The sequence below is a fragment of the Phoca vitulina genome, unplaced genomic scaffold (assembly GCF_004348235.1).
Source record: "Phoca vitulina isolate PV1807 unplaced genomic scaffold, GSC_HSeal_1.0 scaffold7, whole genome shotgun sequence".
Classification (NCBI taxonomy): domain Eukaryota; kingdom Metazoa; phylum Chordata; class Mammalia; order Carnivora; family Phocidae; genus Phoca; species Phoca vitulina.
In genome coordinates, this window is record NW_022589710.1 from 41,748,133 (window position 1) to 41,768,754 (window position 20,622).

Consider the following 20,622-nt stretch of genomic DNA (forward strand, 5'->3'; position numbering starts at 1 on the left):
GCCCTGAAGCAAGTGGCCTAGGCTTCTGGAACATCTGCAGGAGAACCTGGTATCATGGGAAAATACCCCAAACTACGGAATTCATCATTCTTTTGCTGAATGTAGAAGTAACATATATTCATCGTAAGGAAAAGTCTTAAAAATTCCAAAGGAAGGAACCCTTTTATTTTTTAAAGATTTATTTATTTAAGAGAGAGAAAAAGAGAGAGCAGGGCGAGGAGCAGAGGAGAGGGAGACAAGCAGATTTCCCACTGAGCAGGGAGCCCGATGTGGGGCTCGATCTCATGACCCTGAGATCATGACCTGAGCCAAAATCAAGAGTCGGAAGCTTAACCACCTGAACCACCCAGGCGCCCCACAAGTGATACGAGTGTAGACGCTAGACTCGGAAAAATCCCAGCCCCACTATTTGATAGTTGTGCGGCCTTGGGCGTGTTACTTAACTCTAATCCTCATTTGCCTCAATATATAATGGAGATAAAATGGGGTCTACTCTTAAAGACGTTGAGATGTTGTAAATAAGATAACGTAGGTCAAGTCTTAACACAATACTTGGTATATTGTACCTAGTGTTTATTAATAAATGCTATTTCTGGGCCCATGTTATGGAATTAATGCCACATGGCCAGACTGCTTTCCAGAAACATGGAGCAATTTACATGCCTTGTACACAGCATACGGTACCTTTCATGGTATCTTCTCCAGCAAAGAGTTCGGTCATTTTTTCATCTTTGCCCAATCTCCTTCCAAAGATTATGTGGGCCCTGGGCAAACCCACCCTGAAGTTCAGCCAAAGGTCATCTTTCTTCTCAGCCTCAGCATCCAGCACTGAACCCCACCTCGGTCACCCCTCCTGGGTTGTAGAGGATGGAGCTAAGCCGTAAGGCATGATACGAGGTCACAGCATTAAAGCGAGGGGGTGTTAGTATCGAAGTTTCAGAAACTGTCTTCCACATGCCGCTGAATGGTGGAATAGGGGACTGAGGCAGCGAAGAGAAGCCCCCATGAGGCTTCCCGTCTACTCTCACCCTCATCCCCACCCGTGTAATCCTGGAAGGGAAAGCACAAAGGCTGCTTGATGATCAGCTTGCTCCAGAAGAGGCCCAGAGAGGTGAAGTGGCTTGCCCGAGGACGCACAACTGGCAAGTGCCTTTGAGAATATCAAGACGACAAGGAACCCAAGATTTTCCTCACAGCTGGCACATCTTGTCTATAAGTGTGCAACTCCATGTGTGTTCATCCTCTTAGCCCCATTTACCACTTCACCAGGAACATCAGGGTGGAGGATGATAGGGGTGGGAGACGGCACATGCTTGCCGGGGGCTCTGAAAGCCCAAATCCGTGGCCCTTGCAAAAGTCGGTTGTGAGAAGAGACTGAATCATCTGGGTGGTGCTGTTCAGCGCCATGTACCAGTAGGGCCCCTGTGGTCCAGCTGCGGGCTCCAGGGCCTTCAGGGAGCCTCCTCACCCTCCTCCTCCTTCCTGCTCCATAGCCATAGATTTTATTTTTCCCTACATACGGAAATCCCCAGAAAGAGCCAGTTACTTGGACATTTTGTTTGATTAAAAAGAGGGGAAAGGATAAGGTTACAAAGCACACGGCAAACCAGAAGTCATTGTTGTAACAGTTTTATTCAAGTCTGTGTGTGCTCTGGTGGTGGGACCAGGCTGAATCAGCATTACACTGTAATACGGTAAGAGGTTTAGCCATTGAACCAAGCCTGCTTGGCATCCCTAGTTAACAATTTACAGTACCTTGAAAAAAAAAAAAAAGCCAAAGAAAAGAACCTGGTAAGTTTCCTTCAGGACTTTTCTATTTTTAAATATTGTTGACAAATTACAATAACTTAAATCCCAAAGCAAAATGGGAATTCAAGGACACAGGCTCAGGATATATGGACAAGACACTGGAGCCTAGGGATGAAAACTAGTAGCTAATTCCAGAGAAACAAAACAAACACAAATGTGAACTTTCACTTTACCTAGACTCAAAGGCTCTAACGGGGAGGAAAATCCCAAAGAAAGCATTTCTGCAAACCAAGTAAAACCCACCTCCAACCTTTTTCCTTTATCCTCCAGAAGATAGTTTAAATCTGTGTGCAAGCATGTGAGTGTGTGAGTGTGTGTGTGTGTGTGTGTGTGTGTTTAGGATGGACAGTGAGGAAAATCAGAGGAGAAAGCTGATGAGTTCATCACCTCCCTTCTTTGCTACAACTGGGGACCGAGGGCATGTAACTCATCACAACGGCTCTTCTCTAGTCTAGCTGCGGCGGTGAGCGAGAGACTCAGGGGAAGGCTACGGGTGGGGGATGCAGGCAGCCACAGGCAGAAGGAATCAGGAAGAGCAGTCCTCCTGGCTCCAGATTAAGGAAGGAGCCCAACCTTCAGAACAACAAATGCTAGGGCGAGGCCACGGTGCTTCCAGGGCCCAAGACCGGAAATGAATAAAGGAGGGGGGGTGCTGTTGGTATCTCATCAGGATCAATGGAAAATAGTCAACAGTCTGAGAAGCTGATGAGAGGCTCACCTGGCCTGCACAGCCAACCAGAAGCCCAGAGCTGGGTCAGGTTAATGAGGCACCTAAATCCTGTTACTTAGCCTTCATTAGCCAGGACTCCAGTCTCTGCGTCCTGCCTTCAAACGCCAGTGCCTGAGATGGCGAGTGCCCAGGTGGCAAGGCCAGGGAGGTGCTAGGGACTCCCAGAAGCAGCAGTGTGTTCTCCTTTCTAATGTGGATTTTCACTAATTTGGATTCCTGATCTGAGAAAGCAAGGATTCGTCTGAAAGAAGAGAGCATTTGGGAATGTGTTCCTAGTAACAAATGTAACTTGACAAGGAGTCATCCTCAGGCCTGTAGCCACGGAGAGAGGCAGGTGGCTTAGTAGGTTGAACCATAGGAAACTGCCAATATTCAACTGGTTTTGACATACAACCACACACACACACACGCACGCACACGCATGCACACACACGCACGCATGCACGCACACAATTTTCTCCACAAAGGGAAGCGATCTAGCAAGGTGAGGCTCATCATGCTGGACCTTGGGTTCCAGGATCATACATTTCGAAATTAAAGGGCTTCGTGCTTCAGGTAGGGAAGAAGGTAGCATCCCCCTCAGTTCGTGGTTGGACTCAGAGGTCCAGAGAGGGGAAGAAACATTTGCAACTTCACCCAACTAGTATGGAGGCAGCTCAGGTTACCACTAGCCTGCCACTCCTGCCACCACAGTCCCTTAGGATCACAGCATGCTGCGGGCTGCTCTCACCTCTGACCCGGGGCCACAGTCTCTGGCAGAGCTTTCGGGAAAAGCCTCGCACTACAGCAAGGGCAACATCTGCTTTGTCCCCCAAATCCTTCAAGAGGCAGTGGAGTGTTTCTCACCTGCCTGAAGGGGGGCCCTCACATACCTGAGTCAAAAGCACAGGCTTAATTAAACACACGAGGAAAAGGTCAAGGCTCCCTGAAGCATACCATTCACAGCCATCCGGCCTTCAGAGTCTGCTGCTCCGTGCTTTTGTTAAAAGCAAGCTTGAAGAGCTAGCAGTGCTCAGGAGGTGTCTCCCTCTTTGTGGGGGGACGGAGGGGGGAGGGGGTCTCCACTGTGGGGACTGAGGAGTAAGAGCGTTGACAACAAGCCACACCTAGGTGCCCTTGGGGTGTCTTGTTGTGTCCCTGAGCAACCGTGGTCTGAGGGAAAAGGGGCCTTGTAAAGAGCCTCACACTAAGACATGTGTCTCGAGGGTCAGCGGACCTTCTCACAAAGATTCTTCCAGGAATTGATTGGCCTGATTCCAGTCTCTAAACAAAGCCGACTCTGGGAATGACTCCTAAAAAATCCGAGGCCCCCAACTGTCATTCCGATGCTGCCTCCAGCCTCCCCGTCTCCTAGTTCCTCCTTCCTAAGACACTAATGGTGAGGGCCAGCCTGACAAGTGGGCAGAGTAAAAAGGATGCTTATAAACACCAGGAGCTACATAAATGCAGAAGAACATGTGCCTGACCATGGCCCCCATGCTAAGCCAACTCCAAATCACTACTCTTCCAGAAACCAAAGGAAGGAACAGTAGGCAAGTCCCTTAGAGGCAAAAGTGGTGAGAACCACACTGTTAATGTCAGCAGTCCATCCTAATGGCCTGCAGGGAGCTGCGTGCTCTGCTGACCTGCTAGGATACATGTCCTCATTGCCCTTGACAGGGAAGCAGGTAAGGAAATTTGAGAGGAGCTAAAAACCAAGCCTGAGGCCAGAGACCAAAGCAGAAAGTGGGAGAGAGCCACCTTGTTCGGGGCTCAAGAGCTCAGTGCCTGACTCAGCAGCCAGCCCAAGCAGCTTTTCAATTTCTCTTCCTTTGAATTTCTTCCTCTTTAAGCATTTCCTCTTCTCTACCAGCAAGTATATCAGGACAATGATGCAATTTTGTAAAGTCAGGAGGAAAGGTTAGCATTGTTCTGAGTTGACCCATGTAAAATATCATCATCACCACCTTCATCATTACCACCAGACCCTTGGGATACTAAAGGATGTGAAGTGAAGAACATCTACCAAAGCCTCTTAGAAATAACATACTGGGAAAATAGGGACACCCACTCAGCCCCTGGCAGTGGCCTGGATCCCCAAGGGGGTAAATCGAGGATAATCCTGTTTAGAATCCGTGGAAGGATCCAAGGAGGAAGAGCAGAGAGCAGTATCTGCTTTCTATCACCATCTTCCAGTAGTGAGCACCTGCCAAGAGCAGAGGGAAAGTGTTCCTGAGGAAAGAGAAGGAAAGAGAACAGGAGATGCTGGTTAATGCCACTGCAGGGGATCCCAGCTTCAAGGCCTGCTCCTGACCATGACCACAGACACCAGGGAGCCGAAGTGGACACAAAGCAACTCAAACCCATTACTATACAGGATCCTTATCAAACCAAGCCTCGCCCCACAGAGACAGAGAGAGTGTGGCGGGCAGGGGCCCATCAGAGACAGGGTTTGGAGGAGCTGAGAAAGAACCCCTCCATCTTTGTGCAAGCTCACCGAAGCAACTTCAGCCTAACCCTGCTTATGCCTCTTGCATGTGCAATTCTACCCTCAGCAGACCCAGGCTTCCCTTGTCTTCCCTCTGGATGGGGGAGTAAGAAACGGGTTCCACCTCTCACTCAATGCCAAGTGGCCACCATTCAGCCTACACTGCAACAGTTACACGACCACTTCCAAAAAAGATGGCTCAGCCTCAAAAAAACAACAAAAAGTAGAAAACAGTCAATTGCCTCACAGCACAGAGCACTGTCCAGAGCCAGCGGGGTTTGGATTTTGCTGTATGCTGCACCCCACCGAAGGGCCATTCAGTGGAGCCAAGCGTTCATAGATGCATTCGTGACTTAGGAACTGGGGCTATGGAGAGTCCAGGGAAGGGCACAGAAGAGACCATCTGCAGCCCTCTCCCCATCAAGAATGAAGGGGAGTCACTTGGTTGGCTGGAACTGTGGCTAAGATTCACATTTTTCCCCTTCTGGCCAAGGAGTCAGGGGATGGAGGCAAAAATCCTCTCTTACAGTCTTCCCTGCACAAAGCAAAGGAGAGATGAGACACAACAGCAAAGCCCCGGGAGGCAACACACTGAGAGTGCCTCCCACCCAAGATGAGGTGGCGCCCTTGAACCAAAGTGCCAGGGAGCTCATAAAACAAGGAGCAATTTGAAAACCAAGGTCACCCCTTTTTTCATTCCCAGGTTGGGACTTTATCAGTTACAGAGAGAGACGGAGCAGTGACCAAACGCATTACCTGAGCCAGCTCTGTCGCTCCCCACATTCTGGCCTCCAGGCAGCAAAGGCAGGGAGCCTGCGGGCTGTCCTGCACCATCTCCAGGGAACTACTCCATGATAGAGGTCAGTGAAGCAACATCTGGAGAGTCTGGAGGGGAGAGGAGCATGACCAAAGGCTCTGCTCCCCATCAGGTTTATGTGTGTGTCCCGCACCAAGAAAACTGTTCACACTCAATACAGGAGGCCTCAGGGTAAGTGGAAAAGTGAAGGTACACAGGAGAAAGCTCCAGAAACAACTCAACATTCAAGTTAAGGAAACAAATTCCAGAAAAGTCGGGGTTGGCCTCTGCTCTCCTTCTGACCCAGCTCAGGGTCCAGAGCCCAGCATCAGGGGCCACCTATGCATAGAGACAAGAGGCCGTGGTCAGTCTGCAGAGCCCGGGGCTCGAAGCTTGCGTCACATTGGGGGCTCACTAAGCACCTTACAAACATCATGGCCTCACCGTATCCGTTTGCGGAAGGTACCACTAAGGCTCCGTTTTCCTTCAAGGGCATCCCAGAATGGATGGCCTGGCTGAGAAGAAATCCTCCCAGTTCCAGCTCCAGCTCCCAGTGTCCAGGAGCCCCTAGCCTACCCCCCACCGATATGCTCTTTTGGAGCAGTGCAGTCTCTACCAGCCAAACTCATAACCCAAAGTCCACTGATCCCAGGGATGGGAGGAAAGATCAAGGGAAGGGCGTGACACATAAAGATCAGACAACAAAATGGACCAGCGCAGGAACTTTGTCTCTGGTTCCAGGACTGGCACCGGGGAGTGCGCCTCCCAAGAAACGATCCCTGGGATGAGCATGTTTGTGGCAGACACAGGTCTGGCCGCGTCCAGACCCCAGGTGGGAGCTGGATGCCATCAACAGGTGCTGGTTTCTGCCCTTATTTGCATGTTTCCAAAAGGAACAAGGACAGACTCTGTGACCCTCTTGGCTGCCACTCGACTCTGGGTTTCCTGACTCCTTCTCCTCCCCTCACAGTTCTCACTGAGGCAGGTCCCTTCACCCCTGTGAGGCTCAACTAAATCAGGGGGCACCTGGAAGCGCGGGCAGGTCACTGCCAGGTCCATCAACTCCTGTGCCCCACACTGGGGCACCGTGCCTTCGGTCCCCCAGCTGGCACATAAGGGCTAAGGATGCAGAAAAACTCCTATCTCACTCCAACTGAGATTGTGATTCATGGGTGTTGGGGAAGAACATAGAAGAGGAAGAAAATCACTCACAGAACCTCCAATACTGGTGTTTGGGAAGGCGGACGGCAGGGCTAACAAAAGGACTCCAGGACAGGCTCCGGGCTTACCCAGGGGGCCAAGGAGAGGGGGCAGCAGACAGATTTGGCTGAGTGACCCTGTGGGGTCACCCTAAAGGCGAGGAAGAGTGTGGAGGCTGGGGGACATGCACGCACCCCTCCCTCCCCTACACAGCCAGAGCTGATGGCCACAGCCCCTTCCGGTGGACGTGGGCAGAAAGGCCCTGCAGGGCAGGGGACCCTCTGAAGTGGCCCCGCTTCCACCCTTCCATCTTCAAAGTGCATTATCAGTGCAAGAAGTAGGGCTGGATTTCAGGGGGTCCAACTCTGAGAAAGGGCTGTGCCAGCCAGCTCCCCCGATCTCCTCCTGCTTCCCCCTTGGCCACCCCCCAACCCTTTCCATGCTAAGACCAGAACTCTTGCTGAATCTCATAAGGGGCAGGCCTGTGTGTGTTCAGTTCAGCTCTGCACAGTGGCACAGTGCTGTCCTGACTCTGGCCCTCCGCGTCCAGGTCCAGAAGCGTCCGCTCGGCGGGGGGCAGCGGCCCCGCCTGGAACGGGAGCAAGGCGGGCAGTCCAGGCCGCTCCTCCACAGTGCTGCTGCTGCTAGCAAGGCAGGAGTCCAGGTTGCTGGGCGTCTCCGTGCTGGAGCTGTTGGCTGGGGAGGCGCTGCGGGCGTGGCTGGGGGACACGAACCACCAAGGGTCCAGCCGTTGCCGGTTGGCAGAAGGACGTGGCCGAGGCAAAAACTCCAGGGTCTTGGGTCTCTCCAGGGTGGAGTCCTGCTGTGTGTTCCAGCGCCTTGGGGTTGGGGGAAAGACCACATTGGGGTCAGGGAGACGGGGGAATTCACCTGGGTCTCGGCTGGGGCTGGGGGTTTTCAACATTCCTGGTCAAAGAGACAGAGGGAGAAGCATCAGATGACAGCACCACATTTCTGGGCCAGGTATACTCCACTCCCCACCCCCCCAGCTGCCACATCCCTAGTCACCAGGACTAACCCGACTAACAAATGTTTAACGAGCACCTACTGTGTGCCGTGCAGTGTGCTGGGAGGCACTGGGGACACAGTAGTGACCCAGAAGGCCATGATCACTGTATCTGATAATAAAAATAATCACGGGACATACGGAGGTCATATCTGTAATGAAGAAGCTTAAGGCCACCCTGTGTTGACAAATAAAGCTTTAGTGTAACACAGCCACACCAATTACTCGCTCTCCCACTGGGGCAGCAGTGCTGAGTAGTTACAACAGAGACCATGGGACCCACAAAGCCTAAAATATTTACTATCTGGCCCTTTACTAAGAAAGTTCGCCGACCCCTGAGACTCAAGGAAGGGTCTGCTTATTCCCAGTTCATTCAGTGAATAAACATGGGAGGCAGGAACAAATCTAGGCATCAGAATTCCAAAGATGAGTCATAAGGTCTGATTCCCAAAGGGGACACACATCTGAGTTCAACAACAAAAAAATCTAAAGAGGGGAGGGGCAAGCTGAAGGGGAAAATACAACTGTCGTTTACACTCAAAGATCACTGAACTCTCAGTTGCCATCTGGTCATCTTCTACTGGGTGAGAGGGGTTTCCGAGTAAGACGTAGGTCTCTAGGGAGCAGGGGATGGTGGTGGGAACGACCTGGGTTACCTACAGCCAGGTGGCTGGGTGTCAGACAGAGAAGGCAGGCATATGCCGGGCTCAGCAATTTACCTGCATCCCTCTCCACGTCCGGGGAGTCAGCAATGAGTAAGGGACGAGTGATGCGGGGCAGGATGCACAGGAGGAAGCTGGCCTGTGAGTATGCCAGGCACGAGCCCAGCCACGTGGCACCGAACACCCCTCCTAGTGCAGTGCGGCACTCCTTCCGGGAACGTCGGTCTCCACTTCCGGGAACAAGCGGGCTAGGCCCCTGCCCGCCCCCCCCATACCCTGCAGGCACGGCGCTGTGCACTCCAAGACCCAGAGCCCGAATTTCCCACAGGAGCCCTGGGCCTGATCCTTCCTAGAAGCTGTCTCCCCCGATGGAGGCATCTCCCCCCAGAGAGAACGTAGCCAGCCTGGCCACCTCTCCAACCCCAGGGCAGCATGTCCCAGTGGGCTGAGCCAAAGGAGGGATGGTATCCACTCCAGTACTGCACTCCAGGGGGAGGCACAAAGGCAGGAAAGAGAAAAGAGGAGGAGGGCAGGACTCACCTGCTCCAGGGCTGGGGCTCAACCCATTGCTGGAGGGGCTCCTGCTGGCTAGGAGAGCCGCTGGCTTGAGGGCCCCATCAGAAGGAGTCCGCCGGTGGCCACTGGGCTGCGTGGGGGCCGTGAGGGTGACGTGGGTAGGAGTCAGGGATTGGTTAGGGTCTCGTTTGAAGCGCTCCACTCGGACGTTGACCAGGGGGTTGTGGGTGCAAGGGCTCAGGGTTGGGGCCTCGACCGGACTGACGGGCATCTCGTACACCACGATCTCATCGCTGTCAGAACGCAGCAGGGAGCGGGTGGAGTTGCACTCGGAGATGGAGGAGAGAGAAAGCAGCGTTAGGGAGGCAGAGGGGTCTCCTAGCAACAGCATGGGCTCCTCCTTCTTGAAGAGCTTCCGGGATGGGGGGCTGGTGCTCCGACGAGGACGGCTGGCCCTCTGGAAAAGACTCTCACGCCTCTTCTTCTCCTCCCGGGCTGGGGGCTCAGGCTCCTCCGGGGGAAGCAGTTGGTACTTGCCAGCTTCCAGCAGGTCGAACCCCAGGCCGGTGGCCGCTAGAACAGCCCCACAGCCGAGCAGAGCCACCTCACAACGGCGGTGGTGGCCGCCGCCCCGCTTGAGGCTGTTGGTGGGAGTCAGCTGAGGGGTACTGGTGGCTGAGTTGACTGGGGTGGGCTCCTCGTGGACTCCATCACTGCAGGGGCCCTCTCCATCCTCTCCACGAGGGAATGGGATACAGAGGTAGGACTGGTTGGGTGAATGCTGCAGACGACTCTCCCCACTCCTTGGGCCTTCGCTGTCCTCATCCTCTGTGAAGAAGAGAGGAAAGGAGGGGAAACAGGAAATGGGAATGAAGCAGCAAGAGTAAGAATCTCGTCCTTCTTCCCAGCCCCGGGCCTCCTGGCGGAGCGTCAGGAATTCAAAGTTAAGAGTCTCAGGATGGGATAAGGAACCAGGCATTGAACCCACAGAGCTTTAGTCCTCCACACTCAACTGTGACCAACACGAGGAAATCACTCTCCATTCCAGAGCCTCTTTTCCTGTTTTCAGAAAAGGAAATCTGCTACTTTTCTACTTCTTTCATTGGGACCCTCAACACAAGAGGTACAGTGTGAATTTCCTAGAATAGTGGGTAGAACAGAAACATTCCTAACTTTTTTGCACCTTAAAAGTGGAAGGGGCCTTGAATTTCTAGGATGGCCTAGAGACCCCTCTAAGAGCAATGGATTGGAATCCCCTCCACAGGTGAAGGTGCATCTACTCTATAAACTGACCTACTATGACCTTGGAAATCTTCAGAGAGAAGAGGACTTACTATCTGACAGAGAGCCTGGAGGAGACCTTACCCATTCAGCAAGCACAGGCAAATGGAAAGCTTCCTTGGAGAAAGGAAGAAACCATCTCCTGTTTTGCAGACTCCCCACATTAAGATACAAAGGAAAGTGACCCAGCAAAGGAAAATGCCTGATTCAAGGCCTCACCCTCTGCACTGCCCTAAGGAGACTATATCTGGCTCCCTGGGATAGGAGGCCAAGGGCAGGCCCCATGGCAGTAGTAGGAAGAAATTGTGATTTGGGAAGGTTCGATGAAATGGGAGTAGAGCAAGCGAAGAAGGAACTGGGTGGGGGCCTGGGAGTTGGGTAAAAGAGGAGACGACACCCATGAAGTGGCACTAGGGGTCCTCAAACCGTCCCAGAAGCTTGGCCAAAATTTCCCTGAGGAAACAGGGACAGTCAGGACAAAGGCAATGCTCACCCATCTCCATAAGGCTGGTGAACCCTGGCAGGGCTGGGCTACTCCTCGGGCCCTTCCCCAGATTGGGGGCACTGGACGACCACTGTTTGTATCCATCTACCAGGGACTTGAGGCTAAATGGGAGGAAACGAGGAAACTGTGAGAACTGGTTACTTCCCTTACTCCACTCTCACCTCCACGGGCCTGTGCAAAAGTCTCTCCCTGTGAGCTTAATTCCACCAAAGCCCAAGAGCCTTGGGGTACAGGCAACAAACATAACTGAGTCCCCTCGCATCACAAACAGAAGTGCACATGCTCTAGGAAAAGAAAAGCAAGGCCATGAACCCACCCCTTCACATGCTGTTATGGAGCTGGGGAAAGATCTAGCAGGCAGGCGGCAAGAGGACAGGAAGAATGAGGGCTGCCCAGCACTGGCCCAGGTCTTGCCCGAGCCCATCTTCCACGAGAGGCCATCACTCCGGGACACTGTCTACAGCACAGTGCTGACATCAGGCGACACTGCGATGCCAGCAAGCCCCGGGCAGATGAGCTAGCAGACATGGACGGGCCAGGCTACTCCACTCAGACCGCTTCCTCCACTCCTGCCAAGCTTATGGCATGCTTAGGCAACTTTCAAAGCCAGCCACTTTTTTTTTTTTCTTTTTTTTTTTTTTTGCCAGCCACTTTTTAAAAACAAAAACCAGCCAACAAAGCTGCACCAACCCAGTGCACTTTGGGACAGACCTACGTGGGGAGTACATAATACTGTACTCGAGCCCCTGGTTTGTCTGGGAACGGAGAGGAAAAGGGCAAGAGCTTGCTTTCAAATCCCTGTGATGAGCTCAGACTCACAAGCCAGTAACTCTGAGGATCCTGACGGGGTACCCCACCAACCCCCTCATATGATGGGGGAGTCAGAGGCCCAGCAGCACTGGTCTTTTCTCTAACGGACAATAAAGAGGGAAGACTGAGGAAATCTGTGGGTTATCGTTGCCTTGGAAATACCAGGATTATAATCAGAAGTGGCTCTCATTTCAGGGCCAGAAAAAGCTATTCAAATAAAGCCCACTCTTCCCAGTCCATCCTGAGGGAGAGAGAAGGACCAACGGTTTCCCCTCATTTCAGATCTCTGTTTCAAGTGCTATCAGAAATACCAGCGAATTCAAGTACATTCCAGCCACCCGTGGTTTCCACCAAAATACACAGCCAGAGATAAGCATGCTACTAAACCCACAGCCTGGGACTTCTAACTGATAATCTTCTAACATCACCTCCAGCTCTGGGTTCAAGGGAATCCAGATTAGCAAAGTCAAAGCCAGTGCTAAAGATGAAAGGATAAATAGCCTTGTGTCACCACCCTATAACTAGGGGTGCCAGGAGAATCCCAACAACAGGAGTGGTCAGGGAAGGGAGAAAAGGGAAAGTCAGACCAACACAGGAAGCTCCCAGCGTGCACGAGGGTACCGCTTTAAAGAAAAAAAGTCAGCACAGCCTTGGCAATAATGACGCTCGATTCTACGGGGTGTGCCGTGAGAACAAGGAAATGGAAGGGGGACTATTATGAACACATCTGACGGAAGGGTGACGATTAGACTCACCCCAGGTGGAAATGTGGAGATTCTGATGGGGTACTTAAACCATTAGCTTTCTCACGTCTCTGAGGGGATCTTCAACGAATAAAGAAAATCAGTAGTAGGCGACAGTGGGTACATCCAACTCAGCCTCTCCCACATGGGAGCCCTTAAGGCTGGACTCCAGCCATGTGGCCAGCTGCCTTCCTCCTGCCCGGTCAGCACAACCCACACCGTGCAGGAATCTTAACGAGGTGGCCGCGCCTGAGCTGCCACAGGCCCAGGACCTCCCAATCTGTGGGACAAAGGTCCCCAAGCCATCACAGCATAATTGCAGAGACCACGTGAATCCACAGACACCCAAGCTGTCTACGAGCAAGTACATGTTTCCTATAAGATAAATACTATTTTTTAAAAGGATGGAGATGCAAATTCACTTAACATCACTGAATTCAATATAGCTTTTTATTGTTACATATTTTCTTCCGTTAATAGGGACTAAAACTAGAAATACTGTCACACAGAGACTCTCAAAAATTTCTGCCATTAAAGAGGTCTTTACTCGAGAATGAATGGAATATACTTTATTTCTTGAATAGGAATTGAGAATCATAAAAAAGTCGTATTTTGAACTGTTTCAACAGTTTTGAGGACAAATCTATGCAAGGGGGAAGAAAATGCCAAAATTAATATTTTGGAATGTGAAGTAAAGTTAATTTACTAGCAAAACAAAAAAATATCTATAAATGAAACAGAACTAGAGAAACTACTGGGACCCACAGCCAACCTGGTAAATCCTATCAGGAATCACACGAATGTCAGAAATACCAAGGGGTTCAGGGTGACTGAGCTTCTCTGACCCACCTCAACCCTACTCGACCCCAGGGCTCAAGGGAAATCAAACTGAGGAGCTCTTGCCCCTACAGAACCTACTACAGCAGAGCAATTTACCATTCCTCGAAGACTCATAGAGGACTCAGTCACGGAACTCTCATGGAGCTTAGGCAGTTGGCCCTACATACCTAAATCTTCCCTTCCTTCTCCTTCTCTTTCTCCTTCTCCTTCCTTCCTTCCTTTCTTCCTTTGTCTTTCTCTCTCTTCCTTTCTTCCTCTTCCCCTTTCTTCCTTCTCCCTATTCCAAGGCATCTAAGTGATTTCTAAAGCCTGGCTTCAAAGAGTCAATCCTTTATGCACCAATTTGGTATTTTCACCTTTAGCTCAGATCTGACATGAGAAAACAGATTTGGGACCTGAAATCTTAGGACTCAAAGGAATACCAGAGCCAGGTCCAGGTCCAGGCACAAGCTCAGGAAAGTCACTGAAAAGGGAGAAGGGGGTTGCTGCTTCTTCTCACACTTAGAAAAGTCAAGAAAGGGGATTCTAGATTCTAACACCAAGAATAAGAACTGCAAACTACTACGCTTGTTCCTCAGGTGTGAAACAGAAATTGCATGAGAAGCGCAGAAGAACCATCACGGCAGATATTTACATAGGCTCACTACAAGCCAGCTAATCTTGCCAGCACTTCCCAAAGAGGAACTTATTTAATCCTTGCATCAACTCCACGAGGGGGGTGCTGGCATAACCCCCGTTTTACAGACGAGAAAACATAAGGCCACACGGCGAGGCAGGCTGGGGTCAGCGGTGACGCTCGCCACTGCTTAACTCACTATGAGGGACTGGCCGCCGAAGAACTGGGACTTGAGAGAATTTAACTTGGAAGCCACAGGAAGAACACAAGCACATCCCAGGCACAAAGCTGGGTCTTATGCTTTGCCCATAGGGCATGCTCACACCTGTCAGGGTAGCTATGAGGTGAGGCCTAAAAGAAGTTCTAGTGGGCCCGTGATGTCATGAGCACAGGGTGTTATAGAAGACTGATGCATCACTGAACTCTACCCTCTGAAACTGTTAATTAATTAGATTTAAATAAATAAATAATAAAAAAAGAAGTTCTGGTGGCCTCGGAGTTAACATCTGAGTGCACTGACTACCAGGGCTGGATTATTCCGTCCACCCCTGCGTCGGGATAAGCCTCCAAGTCGAGAGAGTCCTGTAAGCCCTGCTCTTCCTTCTCTTGGCTCTGAGCGGATGATCGAAGGGGAAGAGCCAGACAGAAGTAGAACATCTGGTAGAACTCTTCACGTTCGGTTACTGCTTGGTCTACTTGCTGCTCTGAGTCAGACGCCTCCAGGGGTCAGCAAACTACACCCGGAGGGCCAACTCGTGTCCACCGCCTGTTTATAAAGTTTTACTGAGTAAACACAGGCACACGCCTTCATTTATGTATGGCCCGTGGCCTGCTGCTTTGGTACTGAAACACAGGAGCGGAGGGACTGCCAAAGAGATTGTAGGACCCTCAGAGCCTAAAATATTTACTGTCTGACCCTTTACACAAAAAGTATGCTGAGCCCCGTCCTAGGGGAGGTTCCAGGGAGCGAGGAGATTGGAAAACCGTTGCAAAGAGTGAGAGGCTTGTAATTTCTCAGAAAGCAATGGGACACACAACAGAGAAAAAGTATTTCACATCATAGCTTTAAAAGGGAATACCCATCTTTAAGCAGAAAGAATCTCCCGCATTCTGGCTCCTACCCTTCATCTCCTGAGGCGAGCTCCTTCTGACCAAGCGTACTTGGCCCCCACGTCCGTCCTTTCTTCTTCGGGGCCCTCTTCTCCTCCTCCTCCCCTTCCTCTTTCGGGATGACGGAGCTCCGGCCCCAGGTTTTGCTGTTTTCACCTGGTGTCACTGTGAATAACAAAAGTTGGATGGGACCTGGAAAAAAGATAGACAGGGTCCCCCCAAAACTAGCCTCTACCTCACCAGACAGACACAGACACACACACACATATATGGAGTCGCAGGGAAGAAGTCACAGCTCCTCGAAAACTCTGTGCCCAAGTGGAGCCTTCAAGTCCTTAGGCACCAATCACTGAGCACTCTCAAAGAACCATGGAAAAACATCCCAGATTCTCCTAATTTGCGTCCAACGCAAAGCTGGAGCTCAGGCCAGCCAGACATCAGAGTTCCAAACAGATCTGACTTAAGGAACTTGTTTTGTTGGGTGGAACTGGACTGGGAGTGGGTAGGGAAGGAGGTAGGTAGGAGAGAAAAAAAGATAAGGGGGTAAGGAAGACTTGGAAGTGCAGAAAAGAATTTTGGTAAGAAAGGAAGACAATGAGGAGCTCAAGACTATGGAGCAGGAAGTCAGGAGTAGGAGGAGAAAGGGAAGGAACAGGCCTAGAGAAATACAATAGATAAGAGGAGGAACGTTCTTCTGACATTGCTACCTTATAGCAAAAGGTGAAACCCAAATGCTTCAGACACTAGGCTTACATCATAAGTGACCGGATGGTTTCAGACACCAAAAAACAGGAGCTGAGGGGACTGAGGCAAAATACAGAGCATATGGAAGCCGCCATTGCTTCTAGTCAACTGTGGGCACATGAAAAATGGGAATCCACAGATATGAATGGATTTTCCAAGGACAGCCAGCTAGGGTTTGTTTTTTGTTTTTGTTTTTAAGTGAAATCTCTAAGTTAGGGAAACGACTCCATTCATACACACACACGTGTGTGTAAATTCTTTTTAATAAACACTGTGGTAAAAATAAAATTGGTCCAAACCTGGCCTATCACAAAGTATTTGGCAAGTTCCCTTAGGACCTACACTTTGAAAACACCCTTCCCTGGGAAGCATGAACAAAAGAAAAACAACGATGCCCCAAATATGGCAGAACACACACAAGGTCCCCAGGCCAGGGTACCAACCAACCCAGGCCAGGTACCAGGCTATCTATATCACACACCAGTTTCCGAATTGCTTTGTGGTTCATGAAAGATCCCATTAATACCCACAAACCCCTCTGCTGGTCTCTAAGAGGAAAAGCAGGGGAGCAGTAGTATAAAGCTAATGGAGAGAGACAAGAAGGAGGGCTAAGGGTTTGCGTACATATGTGCATGTATATACACATTGCCGAGGAGAGATGGCAGAAGTTATGGATGGAGCAAGCCTGGGCCAGTCGGTGGCTGGACAGAGCAGGGGACAGATGCCCCTGGTGTGTTCTGGCCCCAACTAATTTGGGAAACAGTCTCACACTGGATGGCTCGAAGGCGAGGAATGATGGTGGGGCTCGCAGGAGGACTGGAGCGGCTGTTGATGAGACTCTTCCTTTTATCCATGGTGGGGGAGGCCTGAACCGTGAACTTGTGCTGGAAATCTGCTTGGGGAAAGACAGACATGTGTGTGCATTAGAATTTTCCCATAACCCAGGTCCTGTGAGAAAAGTGGTATGTCCTGGCAGGCTTGAGGGACAGGCCCTTGTTTCCTAAGAAGTGACTTGTTCGCCTGGGAAATCTTCTTTTTCAGAATCATCTCTTTCTCCGCAAAGATGGCAGGACAGCAAGATGAACATATGAGGAGAAGGAAAATTCACTCTCCAAGTCAACCTCATCTACAGTGTACATAGGTGTAGTAATCACAGATTTACAATAGTTTTCTTAAGATCAGGAGACTTGCTGATTATTCTAGGAAATCTGACTTACAATTCTGTTTCTTACAATCTATTAGGACAGGCCCCCTTTTCTCAGGGACCAAAGCAGGGAGACGGATACTTCTCACCAAGGGCAGGCAGAGCAGAGTAATAAGGACTAATCCTTGGTGGGAACCTAGGGAAGTGAGTGCATGGGGCTAATGGTCCAAACTGTGACGTTTTCCAAAGACAGGCACAGCACAGCATAAAGAAGGTAAACCTTATAGCCCTGGATTTCTAAGCCCCAGTGTCCTCATCTATCAAGAGGTGTAATAAACAGCTGAGTGTCTGCCCGTAGGTCCCCTGACTAGACGTGATCTCCCTGAAGGAAGGAGCTACTGTTTCCTTCTGAGCTTCCCCAGCTCACAGCAGCTTGACACCACATGCGACATGCTCAAGTGGGGCTCACAGACTCTGTGTTGCCTGGCCAGAAAAATGTGCAACAAGGACACTGGTAAACATGTCCCACAAATTCATCCACTGAATTTCACTGAATGAATTCCCTTGTCTGGGCTGAAGCCATTATCCCGGTGCTTAAAATCCTCCGCTACTGCCCCTATGACACTATTTTCCCTTGGTGTCCTTACCCCCCTAACTGAGTTTGCTTCCCAGGACCTTATAGGCTTAGAATACAATAAACACACACTTGAGCACTCACCTCCCCATAAAGATTCTAATTCATAGTTTCCTATTACTTTGCATTTTCCCAAGGCTGAATATCCTACAAATGTACCTTTATTCACCCAACATGCTTCTGAAAGGTTGTATGCAAATCAAATTCCTACCCGTGAATCCTAATCTCAACTGTATGCAGAAACTAGTTATTTAGAGAAACCCTGAGATGAGCTATTCTGCAGAGCCCTGAGTTCTCCATGTGAGCCACCATGCTGCTAGCAGTCTGGACCATGCCTGCCTGTCAGGTTCGCCCGTCACCGGTTTGTCTTCCTGCCCGGTCTGTGTTTAGTCACACTCAACAACTCCCCCGGAGCAGGGTAGCTTGGCCGTGGGCCAGTCTTCCCCCCTGAATGGAACAGCCCACTTCGACCCTGCCCTGTTCGGAGACCCAGAGCCTCCTGCCTCCCAGCCCGTCCCCGGCTCCCCCAGGTCCCTGGCCACACAGCCTGCCACCCTGCTCCCCCACCTCCCAGCAGGTCCCCGGCCACTGACCGGAAGGGAGGCTGATGCGGTTCCCATCCTTGAGCTTCAGCCGGCTCTTCCTGAACTTGCCCTTGCGTTTCTTCACCCGGGGCTTCTCCTGGCACAGCTGGTGGATGATGATGTTGAGCTCCCGCTCCAGGATGTCGATCTCCCGCTCGGCCAGCTCCTGCTCGCGGCGCCGCAGCAGCTCCTCCTGGGTCTTCTGCTGGAGCGCGGCCCGCGTCAGCTCCTCCTCCCAGGTGCGGAGCTCCTGCAGGGGCAGAAGTATGGCAGCAAAGAGCGGGTGCTCAGCGCAGGTGGGGAGGCCGAGGGCCCCTGAGGGCCAACGCCTCCAAACCCTCAGTCCCAGGTGGAAGTGCTGGTAAAGGAATCCCTGACCACCCTGGAGGCTGGATGCCGGGGAGGGGCAGGCTCAGCCCAGCCACACTGAGGACATAGCTATGGCAGCCCTGGAGACAGGGGCTGAGAGCTCCTAGTTGCTCCTTGATTATGGATTATGACTGCCTGTGACTGGAAAAAAATAGGGGTTTGGGCAGAAAATACCATCATGTACTTAAATTTTATAGACTTGGTTGTATTTTCATTTTTTCCCACTTTATAAAGGATGCTTTTTAAACCAGAGTCAACTTGATGCGACCTAGCTTAAAATGTGCCCACTATAAATGAATCGCCCTCAATCACCTAACATTCAAATAAAAATGTATTTCCTGAGCGATTGTTCAAAAGCTGCTGAGGCATGTCTTCTAAACCTCTATTCAGTTGGTGAGTGAATCCACAAAAGCATGTGGTTTGAACTCTCATCTTGAAGGACAACCATGTGCTCTGGAAGGTTCGTGACAGCACAGCAAAGAGAAGAGAAAACATTTCCCGAAGTCTCTGCCAGGTGCTGCTGTAGGACCGCTGCTGTATTAGACGAGCAGAACCTCTTCCCTGCCTCCCCTTTTCCCTTCCGCATGAATTTATATATGTACATCGGCACGGAGCTCCTGAGGTGAGGCGGGGGAGGAGGGAGGTATACGGAATCAGGAAACAGGAGAGCAAACAGGAAAGAGGACTGAATATGTGCGTACAGTTGTCAAATCTGGAATCTGAACTATTAGCGCTGCTTACCCAGGATGTAAGACTGACGTGTGGTGGGATGAAGCGCTAAAACTTAAAAGTGGGGAATTTCTTCAATAAAGCAGCCAGAGCAACACTTCTGCGGCCGAAACTTAGAATTTCTCCATGGAATGCTCCACTGTAAGAAGTCATTCTGGACTAAAACAAAATATTGTAGAAAGGGAGCCGAGAGCTAGGAAAAAGTATGTGAGCACATACTGGGGAAGCTGAGCAATGGGTAGAGAACAGAGACAAGAGGGGAATGAATATTCTGATGTTAGGAACTTTTCATTCAACTTGCCCTCCATTCTCAAGAGAGTATCAAAATTGATAATAAAAATAAATTGGTAATAAAAATGATAGAAAGGGGGGGAAGTGAGAAAAGGACTAGCACCTTGAAAATTGTCTTTGGGGGCGCCTGGGTGGCTCAGCTGGTTAAGCGTCTGACTCTTGGTTTCAGCTTGGGTCATGATCTCAGGTTTATGAGATGGAGCCCCACATCAGGCTTTGTGCTGTGGAGCCTGCTTGCGATTCTCTCTCTCCCTTTCCCTCTGCCACCCCACCCTGTCTCTCCCACTTAAAAAAAAAAGAAAAGAAAAAGAAAATTGTCTTGTACATGATGGGTGCTCAGTGTCAATGAATGAATGAATGAGAAAGAAGGAAGGGAAGACAGAATTCAATTTTATAAATGCAATCCTTTACGGGAACCCAGATTCATCATAAGTGTCTGAGAGATGAGCCTGAACTTTTGAACTTCTCCTTCTTCGATGAAATAAGCCCCAAACAGATTCACTGTTGTATGCCCCCCACCCCCACCCCCAAAGCCTTGGCTCTCTTTGTCCCACTACTTTGTCTTCACCATCAGGAGAAGAAAAACATGGAAGATTCAGAAAAATCATTCTTGGCTGGTTGATTTTGCTGCTAGATGGGAAAGTTAAAAAGTTCAAGCTAATTTCAGCCTTCCTAAGTCTTCTTCTCCTACCTGCTCTTATCTAGGGGATGGTTTGTGTTATAGCCCCTTCCTTTGAGGGAACTCAGACCCCAGTCCAGAGACAAATCCATCGTCACTATACCTGGAAGTGGTAAATTGAGACAAGCCGAGAATGAGCTGAATCATATGGGAAACCAAGACATTTATGGAGTACGTGCCGATGGCACCATGTATCGGCAGGACTCTCAGACACGGTGAGTCTCCTCCTTCTTGTGAAACACCATTTAGGGATCAGCCGCCTAGTATGCAGATCATATCACCTGCACACAATGATTTAAGAGGCATCTCCCCAGAGAGAAAGCTCATTATCCATCC

General features: G+C 50.5%; 1 protein-coding gene across 3 annotated transcripts in view; it reads right to left on the minus strand.

Moving 5' to 3' along the window:
* Positions 1–1,595: 1,595 nt before the first annotated feature.
* The window catches only part of MAP3K9 (mitogen-activated protein kinase kinase kinase 9), a 77,287-nt gene continuing 58,260 nt past the window's right edge, over positions 1,596–20,622 (minus strand). The window contains exons 6-12 of one of the 3 annotated variants that reach the window (XM_032405441.1): positions 18,228–18,468; positions 16,626–16,748; positions 15,124–15,277; positions 12,559–12,627; positions 10,982–11,094; positions 9,232–10,035; positions 1,596–7,841 (exon numbers count right to left, since the gene is read on the minus strand). In XM_032405441.1, coding sequence (XP_032261332.1) covers positions 7,495–7,841; positions 9,232–10,035; positions 10,982–11,094; positions 12,559–12,627; positions 15,124–15,277; positions 16,626–16,748; positions 18,228–18,468 — 1,851 coding nt within the window. In that variant the 3' untranslated portion in view covers positions 1,596–7,494. Of the gene's footprint in view, positions 7,930–9,231; positions 10,036–10,981; positions 11,095–12,558; positions 12,628–15,123; positions 15,278–16,625; positions 16,749–18,227; positions 18,469–20,622 lie in introns of all 3 variants that reach the window. The other 2 variants (XM_032405439.1, XM_032405440.1) reach the window with 2 other exon arrangements.